At 44.0% G+C, this 12,398-nt stretch overlaps 1 protein-coding gene across 2 annotated transcripts in view; it reads right to left on the minus strand.

The window, feature by feature from the left end:
* The window catches only part of PIK3C2B (phosphatidylinositol-4-phosphate 3-kinase catalytic subunit type 2 beta), a 146,719-nt gene that overhangs the window by 15,651 nt on the left and 118,670 nt on the right, over window positions 1-12,398 (minus strand). For both annotated transcript variants that reach the window (XM_077295051.1, XM_077295052.1), the window contains one exon: window positions 11,545-11,662. In XM_077295051.1, the coding sequence (XP_077151166.1) occupies window positions 11,545-11,662 (118 nt within the window). The remainder of the gene's footprint in view (window positions 1-11,544; window positions 11,663-12,398) is intronic.

A 12,398-nucleotide genomic window follows, 5' to 3' on the forward strand; every position in this document is an offset into this window, starting at 1 on the left:
CCAAAGTCCCGGTGAGGTGATGCAGCAGCCCGGTAAGGCAGCAGAGCCGGGTGAATCCTGATGTTATCGGTGGGCACGGCCATCTTCCTGAGGCCGCGCGTTTGCAGATGGAGCTCTGCTGCCCGGGGCTTCAGGAAAATGGCCGCCGCGATCCCCATCTGCGCACGCGCGGCATCCCGCGGCCATTTTCCTGAAGCCCCGGGCAGCAGAGCTCCATCTGCAAACGCGCGGCCTCAGGAAGATGGCCGCGCCCACCGATAACATCAGGATTCACCCGGCTCTGCTGCCTTACCGGGCTGCTGCATCACCTCACCGGGAAAAGGGACACCGCTCACTGCGCCTCCTCATCTCCGTACCTCTGCTGCCACACCTCTGCCGCCGCACCTCTGCCGCCACGGTAAGCTGCATTGCGACTATTAGACGCACCCCCCATTTTCCCCCCTTTTTTGGGGGGGAAAAAGTGCGTCTTGTAGTCCGAAAAATACGGTATTTTGTTACATTATAACCTGTGTTTAAATATTTTTGTAATCAGATTGGTGTGTTGTACATCAGCACTAAATAGTCTAAGTTGGTTAAGTGAAGTGAAAAAATATAGGTAAAAATTAAGTTTATGGGATAAAATAAATACAAACTTGGCATGTGCATATGTATTCACCCCTTTTGCTATGAAGTCCCTAAAGATTTCTGGTGCAAGCAATTACCTTCACAAGTCACATGCTTAGTGAAAGGAAGTCCACTTGTGTGCAATGTAAGTGTCACATGGTCTGTCAGTATATACATACCTTTTCTGAAAGGCCACAGAGGCTGCAACACCATTAACCCCTTAAGCCCCGAGGGTGGTTTGCACGTTAATGACCGGGCCAATTTTTACAATTCTGACCTCTGTCCCTTTATGAGGTTATAACTCTGGAACGCTTCAACGGATCTTGGCAATTCTGACATTGTTTTCTCGTGACATATTGTACTTCATGATAGTGGTAAAATTTCTTCAATATAACTTGCATTTATTTGTGAAAAAAACGGAAATTTGGCAAAAATTTTGAAAATTTTGCAATTTTCCAACTTTGAATTTTTATACCCTTAAATCACAGAGATATGTCACACAAAATACTTAATAAGTAACATTTCCCACATGTCTACTTTACATCAGCACAATTTTGGAACCAAAATTTTTTTTTGTTAGGGAGTTATAAGGGTTAAAAGTTGACCGGCAATTTCTCATTTTTACAACACCATTTATTTTTAGGGACCTCATTTGAAGTCATTTTGAGGGGTCTGTATGATAGAAAATACCCAAGTGTGATACCATTCTAAAAACTGCACCCCTCAAGGTGCTCAAAACCACATTCAAGAAGTTTATTAACCCTTCAGGTGTTTCACAGGAATTTTTGGAATGTTTAAATAAAAATGAACATTTAACTTTTTTCACACAAAATTTATTTCAGCTCCAATTTGTTTTATTTTACCAAGGGTAACAGGAGAAAATGGATGCCAAAAGTTGTTGTACAATTTGTCCTGAGTACACTGATACCCCATATGTGGGTGTAAACCACTGTTTGGGCGCATGGTAGAGCTCGGAAGGGAAGAAGCGCCATTTGACTTTTCAATGCAAAATTGACTGGAATTGAGATGGGACGCCATGTTGCGTTTGGAGAGCCCCTGATGTGCCTAAACATTGAAAAAAGTGACAACATTTTGGAAAGTAGACCCCTTAAGGAACTTATCTAGATGTGTGGTGAGCACTTTGACCCAACAAGTGCTTCACAGAAGTTTATAATGCAGAGCCGTAAAAATAAAAAATCAAATTTTTTTCACAAAAATGATCTTTTCGCCCCCAATTTTTTATTTTCCGAAGGGTAAGAGAAGAAATTGGACCCCAAATGTTGTTGTGCAATTTGTCCTGAGTACGCTGATACCCTATATGTGGGGGTAAACGACTGTTTGGGCGCATGGCAGAGCTGGGACCCCATGTCGCGTTTGGAGAGCCCCTGATGTGCCTAAACATTAAAACCCCCCACAAGTGACACCATTTTGGAAAGTAGACCCCCTAAGGAACTTATCTAGATGTGTTTTGAGAGCTTTGAACCCCCAAGTGTTTCACTACAGTTTATAACGCTAAGCCGTGAAAATAAAAATTCTTCTTTTTTTTTTTTTTTCCAGAAAAATGATTTTTTAGCCCCCAGTTTTGTATTTTCACAAGGGTAACAGTTTTGTATTTTCACAAGGGTAACAGGATAAATTGGACCCCAAAAGTTGTTGTCCAATTTGTCCTGAGTACGCTGATACCCCATATGTGGGGGGAACCACCGTTTGGGCGCATGGCAGAGCTCGGAAGGGAAGGAGCACCATTTGGAATGCAGACTTAGATGGATTGGTCTGCAGGTGTCACGTTGCATTTGCAGAGCCCCTGATGTACCCAAAACAGTAGAAACCCCCATAAGTGACCCCATATTGGAAACTAGACCTCCCAAGGAACTTATCTAGATGTGTTGTGAGAACTTTGAACCCCCAAGTGTTTCACTAAAGTTTATAATGCAGAGCCGTGAAAAAAAAATATATTTTTTCCCACAAAAATGATTTTTAGCCCCCCAAATTTTTATTTTCCCAAGGGTAACAAGAGAACTTGGACCCCAAAAGTTGTTGTCCAATTTGTCCCGAGTACGCTGATACCCCATATGTTGGGGTAAACCCCTGTTTGGGCGCACGAGAGAGCTCGGAAGGGAAGGAGCACTGTTTTACTTTTTCAACGCAGAATTGGCTGGAATTGAGATCGGACGCCATGTCGCGTTTGGAGAGCCCTTGATGTGCCTAAACAGTGGTAACTCCCCAATTCTAACTGAAACCCTAATCCAAACACGCCCCTAACCCTAATCCCAACGGTAACCCTAACCACACCCCTAACCCTGACACACCCCTAACTCTAATACCAACCCTAATCCCAACTGTAAATGTAATCCAAACCCTAACCCTATCTTTAGCCCCAACCCTAACCCTAACTTTAGCCCCAACCCTAACTTTAGCCCCAACCCTAACCCTAACTTTCGCCCCAACCCTAACTTTAGCCCCAACCCTAACCCTAACTTTAGCCCCAACCCTAACCCTAGCCCCAACCCTAACCCTAGCCCTAACCCTAACCCTAGCTCTAACCCTAGCCCTAACTGTTGTGAATTTGGATTCTGGGCTCCCCCGGTGGCTACTGGTGGAATTGAACTGGTGTCTTCATCTTCTCTGTTCACCTGTTCCCATCAAGATGTGGGAGTCGCTATATAACCTTGCTGCTCTGTTAGTTGCTTGCCGGTCAACAATGTTATCAGAAGCCTCTCTGTGCTTGTTCCTGCTCCTAGACAACTACTAGATAAGTTGGACTCTTGTCCATGTTTGTTTTTGCATTTTTGTTCCAGTTCACAGCTGTAGTTTTGTTACTGTGTCTGGAAAGCTCTTGTGAACAGGAATTGCCACTCTGGTGTTATGAGTTAATGCCAGAGTTTTAAAGTAATTTCTGGATGGTGTTTTGATAGGGTTTTTAGCTGACCATGAAAGTGTCCTTTCTGTCTTCTGCTATGTAGTAAGTGGACCTCAAATTTGCTAAACCTATTTTCATGCTGCGTTTGTTATTTCATCTTAATTCACCGCCAATACATGTGGGGGGCCTCTGTCTCCTTTCGGGGTATTTCTCTAGAGGTGAGCTAGGACTAATATTTTCCTCTGCTAGCATTATTTAGTCCTCCGGCTGGTGCTGGGCATCTAGAATCAACGTAGGCATGCTACCCGGCCACTGCTAGTTGTGTGTTAGGTTTAGTTCATGGTCAGCTCAGTTTCCATCTTCCAAGAGCTAGTTCCTATATATGCTGATGCTATGATCTCTTGCCATTGAGATCATGACAGTTTGACCGGCCCATTAAAGGGTTAAAATCCTTGGCTGAGAAAGGAGAGAAATAAGTAGTCTGCTGAAATTTTTTTTTTTTTTTTTTTTTTCTCTCCTTTGAATGGCTCTGTGTCCACCTGTTTGTAATGGATCTTCAGAGTGTAACTGCAGGTTTGATTAATCTCGCCACGAAGGTACAAAATTTGCAAGATTTTGTTTGTCATGCACCTGTATCTGAGCCGAGAATTCCTTTGCCGGAATTTTTCTCGGGGAATAGATCTGGGTTTCAGAATTTTCGAAATAATTGCAAATTATTTTTGTCCCTGAAATCTCGCTCTGCCGGAGACCCTGCACAGCAGGTCAGGATTGTGATTTCCTTGCTCCGGGGCGACCCTCAAGACTGGGCTTTTTCATTGACACCAGGGGATCCTGCGTTGCTCAATGTGGATGCGTTTTTTCTGGCCTTGGGGTTGCTTTATGACGAACCTCATTTGGAGCTTCAGGCAGAAAAAACTTTGATGTCCCTATCTCAGGGGCAAGATGAAGCGGAAATTTACTGCCAAAGATTCCGTAAATGGTCTGTGCTTACTCAGTGGAATGAGTGCGCCCTGGCGGCGACTTTCAGAGAGGGTCTCTCTGATGCCATTAAGGATGTTATGGTGGGGTTCCCTGTGCCTGCGGGTCTAAATGAGTCCATGACAATGGCTATTCAGATCGATAGGCGTTTGCGGGAGCGCAAACCAGTGCACCATCTGGCGGTGTCCACTGAGAAATCGCCAGAGAGTATGCAGTGTGATAGAATTCTGTCCCGAAGCGAGCGGCAGAATTTTAGACGGAAAAATGGGTTGTGTTTCTATTGTGGTGATTCTACTCATGTTATATCAGCATGCTCTAAGCGCACTAAAAAGCTTGGTAAATCTGTTTCCATTTGCACCTTACCGTCTAAGTTTATTCTATCTGTGACCCTGATTTGCTCTTTGTCATCTATTACCACGGACGCCTATGTCGACTCTGGCGCCGCTTTGAGTCTTATGGATTGGTCCTTTGCCAAACGCTGTGGGTATGATTTAGAGCCTTTGGAGACTCCTATTCCTCTGAAGGGGATTGACTCCACCCCATTGGCTAATAATAAACCACAATACTGGACACAAGTAACTATGCGTATTAATCCGGATCACCAGGAGATTATTCGCTTTCTGGTGCTGCATAATCTACATGATGATTTGGTGCTAGGATTGCCTTGGCTGCAATCTCACAACCCAGTCCTCGACTGGAGAGCTATGTCTGTGTTAAGCTGGGGATGTAAGGGGGCTCATGGGGATGTACCTGTGGTTTCCATTTCATCATCTATTCCCTCTGAAATTCCTGAGTTCCTGTCTGACTATCGTGACGTCTTTGAAGAATCTAAGCTTGGTTCGTTACCTCCGCACCGAGAGTGCGATTGTGCCATAGATTTAATCCCGGGTAGTAAATACCCAAAGGGTCGTTTATTTAATCTGTCTGTGCCTGAACATGCTGCTATGCGAGAATATATAAAGGAGTCCTTGGAAAAGGGACATATTCGTCCATCGTCATCTCCCTTAGGAGCCGGTTTTTTCTTTGTGTCAAAAAAAGACGGCTCTTTGAGACCATGTATTGATTATCGGCTTTTGAATAAAATCACTGTTAAATATCAATACCCATTGCCGTTGTTGACTGATTTGTTTGCTCGCATAAAGGGGGCCAAGTGGTTCTCTAAGATTGACCTTCGTGGGGCGTATAATTTGGTGCGAATCAGGCAGGGGGATGAGTGGAAAACCGCATTTAATACGCCCGAGGGCCACTTTGAGTATTTAGTGATGCCTTTTGGTCTTTCAAATGCTCCGTCAGTTTTCCAGTCCTTTATGCATGATATTTTTCGCGATTATTTGGACAAATTTATGATTGTGTATCTGGATGATATTCTGATTTTTTCGGATGACTGGGACTCTCATGTCCAGCAAGTCAGGAGGGTTTTTCAGGTTTTGCGGTCTAATTCTTTGTGTGTGAAGGGTTCTAAGTGTGTTTTTGGGGTACAGAGGATTTCCTTTTTGGGATATATTTTTTACCCCTCTTCCATTGAAATGGATCCTGTCAAGGTTCAAGCTATTTGTGATTGGACGCAGCCCTCTTCTCTTAAGAGTCTTCAGAAATTTTTGGGCTTTGCTAACTTTTATCGTCGATTTATTGCTGGTTTTTCGGATATTGCTAAGCCATTGACCGATTTGACTAAGAAGGGTGCTGATGTTGCTGATTGGTCCCCTGATGCTGTGGAGGCCTTTCGGGAGCTTAAGCGCCGTTTTTCCTCTGCCCCTGTGTTGCGTCAGCCTGATGTTGCTCTACCTTTTCAGGTTGAGGTCGACGCTTCTGAGATCGGAGCTGGGGCAGTGTTGTCGCAGAAAAATTCTGACTGCTCCGTGATGAGGCCTTGTGCCTTCTTTTCCCGTAAATTTTCGCCCGCTGAGCGGAATTATGATGTTGGGAATCGGGAGCTTTTGGCCATGAAGTGGGCTTTTGAGGAGTGGCGCCATTGGCTTGAGGGGGCCAGACATCAGGTGGTGGTATTGACTGACCACAAAAATTTGATTTATCTTGAGACCGCCAGGCGCCTGAATCCTAGACAGGCGCGCTGGTCATTATTTTTCTCTCGGTTTAATTTTGTGGTGTCATACCTACCGGGTTCTAAGAATGTTAAGGCGGATGCCCTTTCTAGGAGTTTTGAGCCTGACTCGCCTGGTAACTCTGAGCCCACAGGTATCCTTAAGGATGGAGTGGTATTGTCAGCCGTTTCTCCAGACCTGCGGCGGGCCTTGCAGGAGTTTCAGGCGGATAGACCTGATCGTTGCCCACCTGATAAACTGTTTGTTCCTGATGATTGGACCAGTAGAGTCATCTCTGAGGTTCATTCTTCTGCGTTGGCAGGTCATCCTGGCATTTTTGGTACCAGGGATTTGGTGGCAAGGTCCTTCTGGTAGCCTTCCGTTGAGCCTCCTGCTCCGGTGTTGGTTGAGGGTGAGTTGGAGTACGTTGTGGAGAAAATCTTAGACTCTCGTGTTTCCAGACGGAGACTCCAGTATCTGGTTAAGTGGAAGGGATACGGCCAGGAGGATAATTCTTGGGTGAATGCATCTGATGTTCATGCCTCTGATCTGGTTCGTGCCTTTCATAGGGCCCATCCTGATCGCCCTGGTGGTTCTGGTGAGGGTTCGGTGCCCCCTCCTTGAGGGGGGGGTACTGTTGTGAATTTGGATTCTGGGCTCCCCCGGTGGCTACTGGTGGAATTGAACTGGTGTCTTCATCTTCTCTGTTCACCTGTTCCCATCAAGATGTGGGAGTCGCTATATAACCTTGCTGCTCTGTTAGTTGCTTGCCGGTCAACAATGTTATCAGAAGCCTCTCTGTGCTTGTTCCTGCTCCTAGACAACTACTAGATAAGTTGGACTCTTGTCCATGTTTGTTTTTGCATTTTTGTTCCAGTTCACAGCTGTAGTTTTGTTACTGTGTCTGGAAAGCTCTTGTGAACAGGAATTGCCACTCTGGTGTTATGAGTTAATGCCAGAGTTTTAAAGTAATTTCTGGATGGTGTTTTGATAGGGTTTTTAGCTGACCATGAAAGTGTCCTTTCTGTCTTCTGCTATGTAGTAAGTGGACCTCAAATTTGCTAAACCTATTTTCATGCTGCGTTTGTTATTTCATCTTAATTCACCGCCAATACATGTGGGGGGCCTCTGTCTCCTTTCGGGGTATTTCTCTAGAGGTGAGCTAGGACTAATATTTTCCTCTGCTAGCATTATTTAGTCCTCCGGCTGGTGCTGGGCATCTAGAATCAACGTAGGCATGCTACCCGGCCACTGCTAGTTGTGTGTTAGGTTTAGTTCATGGTCAGCTCAGTTTCCATCTTCCAAGAGCTAGTTCCTATATATGCTGATGCTATGATCTCTTGCCATTGAGATCATGACACCTAACCCTAACGGGAAAATGGAAATAAATACATTTTTTTAATTTTATTATTTTTCCCTAACTAAGGGGGTGATGAAGGGGGGTTTGATTTACTTTTATAGCGTTGGTTTTTTATAGCGGATTTTTATGATTGGCAGCCGTCACACACTAAAAGAGGCTTTTCATAGCAAAAAAGTTTTTGCGTCTCCACATTTTGAGACCTATAATTTTTCCATATTTTGGTCCACAGAGTCATGTGAAGTCTTGTTTTTTGCGGGACGAGTTGAAGTTTTTATTGGTAACATTTTCGGGCACGTGACATTTTTTGATCGCTTTTTATTCCGATTTTTGTGAGGCAGAATGACCAAAAACCAGCTATTCATGAATTTCTTTTGGGGGGCGTTTATACCGTTCCGCGTTTGGTAAAATGGATAAAGCAGTTTTATTATTCGGGTCAGTACGATTACAGCGATACCTCATTTATATCTTTTTTTATGTTTTGGCGCTTTTATACGATAAAAACTATTTTATAGAAAAAATAATTATATTGGCATCGCTTTATTCTGAGGCCTATAACTTTTTTATTTTTTTGCTGATGATGCTGTTTGGCGGCTCGTTTTTTGCGGGACAAGATGACGTTTTCAGCGGTACCATGGTTATTTATATCAGTCTTTTTGATCACGTGTTATTCCACTTTTTGTTCGGCAGTATGATAATAAAGCGTTGTTTTTTGCCTCTTTTTTTTTTTTTTTTTTTACGGTGTTCACTGAAGGGGTTAACTAGTGTGACAGTTTTATAGGTCGGGTCATTACAGACGCGGCGATACTAAATATGTGTACTTTTATTGTTTTTTTTTATTTAGATAAAGAGATGTATTCATGGGAATAATATATATATTTTTTTCTTTATTTACATTTTTTTTTTTTTTTTACACATGTGGAAAATTTTTTTGTTACTTTTTTACTTTGTCCCAGGGGGGGACATCACAGATCGCTGATCTGACAGTTTGCACAGCACTCTGTCAGATCAGCGATCTGACTTACAGCGCTGCAGGCTTACCAGTGCCTGCTCTGAGCAGGCGCTTGGTAAGCCACCTCCCTGCAGGACCCGGATGCAGCCCCGCGGCCAATTTGGATCCGGGGCCTGGAGGGAGAGGAGGTAAGAGACGCTCGGAGCAACGCGATCACATCGCGTTGCTCCGAGGGTCTCAGGGAAGCCCGCAGGGAGCCCCCTCCCTGCGCGATGCTTCCCTATACCTATCATGTTTGATCCCAGTGAGCCGGGGGTTAATGTGCCTGGGGCGGTCCGTGACCGCTCCTGGCACATAGTGCCGGATGTCAGCTGCGATAGTCAGCTGACACCCAGCCGCGATCGGCCGCACTCCCCCCATGAGCGCGGCCGATGGCATGTGACGTACTATCCCGTCACTGGGAATTAAGTCCCAGGTCACCTTGATGGGATTGTACGTCATATGGGATTAAGGGGTTAATCAAGAGTCACCACTAACCAAACAACACCATGAAGACCAAAGAGATCTCTAAACAAGTTAGGGACAAAATAGTAGAGAAGTCTGCGTTGGGTTATGAAACAATATCCCAATCTCTGATGATCCCCCTGGAGCATCATCAAATGGAAAGAACATGGTACTGCAACAAGCCTGCTAAGAGAGGATCGCCCACCAAAACTCTCAGCCCGGGAAGGAGGGCATTCTGTGGTCTGATAAGACCAAAATTGAACTTTTTGGCCACCAAAGGTAAACACCAAATCAACATAGCTCATCTCCCCAAGAACACCATCCCAAAAGTGAAACAAGGTGGTGGCAGCATCATGCTGTGCGGATGTTTTTCAGTAGCAGGGACAGGGAAAATGGTTGAGTCAAGGGGAAGATGGATGGTGCAAAATACAGAGAGATTCTTGAGCAAAACATGTTTCAGTCTGTCAGTGATTTGAGACTGGGACGGAGGTTGACCTTCCAACAAGACAATGCCCCAAAGCATACTGCTAAATCACCACTCGAGTGGTTTAAGGGGAAACCAGTAAATGTTTTGGAGTGGCCTAGTCAAAGCCCAGACCTTAATCCAATTGAGAATCTGTGGTCAGACTTGAAGATTGGTGTTTACCAGAGGAAACCATCTAACTTGAAGGAGCTGCAGCAGTTTTGCTTGAGGAATGGGCATAAACCCCAGTGGCAAGATGAAGAAAGCTCATAGAGACTTATCCAAAGCGATTTGCAGCCGCAATTGCACCCCCTTTAGGAGGGTGAATAGTTATGCACAGTGAAGTTTTCAGTTATTTTGTCCTATTTGTTGTTTGCTTCACAGAAAAAAAAAAAAAAAAAGAAAACCAAATGTTCACAGTTGTAGACATATCCTTTACATGAACTGATGCAAACCTTAAAAAAAAACAGCAACTGTGAAATTACAAGTTGAGAGGTAGCAAAACACGGAAAACGCCAATGGGGGGTGAATAATTTTGCAAGCCATTGTATATCTATCTCTACCATTTAAAAAAACAACACGTTCTCGTTTTAGGTTAATCAAAAAAGGGCTTATTCTCACCCTCTCCTCTCTGCAGATAACGCACTATATGCAGTTAACCATGACAGTCCCTTAGACTTTGAATGCAGCAACACAGCACATGCTCAACCACCGCTTCATTCAAATGGGTGATTTGGAGTCTCCATTCTCAGGATCGGTGATCATCAGAGTAACTGTACCCAAATGATCATCAAATTATCACCTATAGTTTAATATGCAGCAAAAAATAAGATTGTGGTAGGCACAATCACTTAAACGCTAATCAGAACCGCAGAGTTCACTTCTGACCACAGAATACACAAGAAGCGGAGATACATTTCGGTACTATCTCACGTAGTTAGGCCAGATACTATTATTGTCTAATAAGGAGAACATGCAGGTCAGTAGGCTTACGCCAGAAGGGAAATGAGCAATGTCTCCATTAACAACAGATTGTGAACAGACTCTTATGAGAGGTAGGATTACAGCAAGGCAAACAATGCGACAGGTGCAGCTTACGCCAAGAGGCAAATGTGGTGAAACATTAACCTCTCATCGGGGGGTGCAGAATAATTCGTTCATAAATACGACAGCAAAAAAAGGTCCAACACTGGCCATAGACATTAGATAGCTTGTTTGGCCCACAACTATCTTGTCTCTTCACACAAATGCTTGTTCGACTTGGTTAAGCATGCATGTGCTCTCATTAGGAAAAGGGGGTAAAAGCCGCTGCTGAAATCATGCAACGTTTATTTCCACAAAAATTTAAAAAAAGGGCAGTTAAAATCCAACAGCCCTCTCTACATCTCCACCGACACATGCCTTCAATGGAGAGTTGGGAGGTCTCATATATATTAACTGCGTATGGTCATCTGCTTTAATGATCACTTGTTGTGCTTGGTTATCTTTGGATCGTTGATGCTATACACCAGCCGCTCTATTCCATTTAGGACCGTGGCTGAAAGAAAACATGGGAACAAGTCTCCCGTTGCAATAATTGGTGGAGTTTCAGTGGTGGGACCTATACAGATCTAACAATTATCACCTATCCCACAGATACGTGATATTTGTATAGACCAGAATACCCCTTTAAAGATCTGTCCACTTTTCTAATATCAAAGTATACTTTGATCATGTGACAGTTAGATGGCAATGTGCCCAGAAATAAATAGCTCTCAATTTTAGAAAGCAAAAACTTTGTCTAACCTCAGCCACCTGAGGAGGAGAATGGATCAAGTGCCAAATATATGCATTCAAGTCTTCCTTTCGGCGCTCTGCCGTTGCCTCTCCACGGGAACGACCAATAACAAAGCGATTTGGGAAACTAAGAAAACAATAAGAAAGGATACAAAATTTAATCAATAAATATATTACATAGGTGGAAAAAAAGATGTTTGAGCCTGTACACAGAGTGGAGCCCAGGCGCATAGACTTTCTATGAAGCCCCCACATCTGCTCTGTGTGCACTCAGTCAGCTGAAGAGCGCTACCGCTCAGTGTGGGTCTCAGAATCAAGACACCAATCAATCTGTACGGCGTTTCAGTGCCTAACACATGGTTTTAAAGACAAAAATATTGGTGCTCTAAATACCATGTGAGTGGTTTGTATTGAGGTTTTATATAAATTAGTAACTTGCAGGATATCTTTGTCCTACCAGCAGTTTTAGGTGGTCATACACACTATACAAATGTTGGGCGACTCTGGTGGGAATGGTTGACCATCTAGTGCAGTGTTCCCCAACTCCAGCCCTCAAGAGCCACCAACAGGTCATGTTTTCAGGATTTCCTTAGTATTACACAGGTGATGGGATTCTTGGTCGTCCAGTTGATGCAAGTATCACCTGTGTAATACTAAGGAAATCCTGAAAACATGACCTTTTGGTGGCTCTTGAGGGCCGGAGTTGGGGAACACTGATAGTGTATACTGGAGTGACCCAATTTTCTCCCCTTATCTGCTGTTGGAAAAAAGAAGGGTCCGTTTCTGGTCTGGTCATTTTGTGTCTGTGTAACGTATATGCTAAGAAAAGCTCCTCATCTATGTTTTGATGGATGCATGACAGT

The sequence above is a fragment of the Ranitomeya variabilis genome, chromosome 3, assembly GCF_051348905.1.
Source record: "Ranitomeya variabilis isolate aRanVar5 chromosome 3, aRanVar5.hap1, whole genome shotgun sequence".
Lineage (NCBI taxonomy): Eukaryota > Metazoa > Chordata > Amphibia > Anura > Dendrobatidae > Ranitomeya > Ranitomeya variabilis.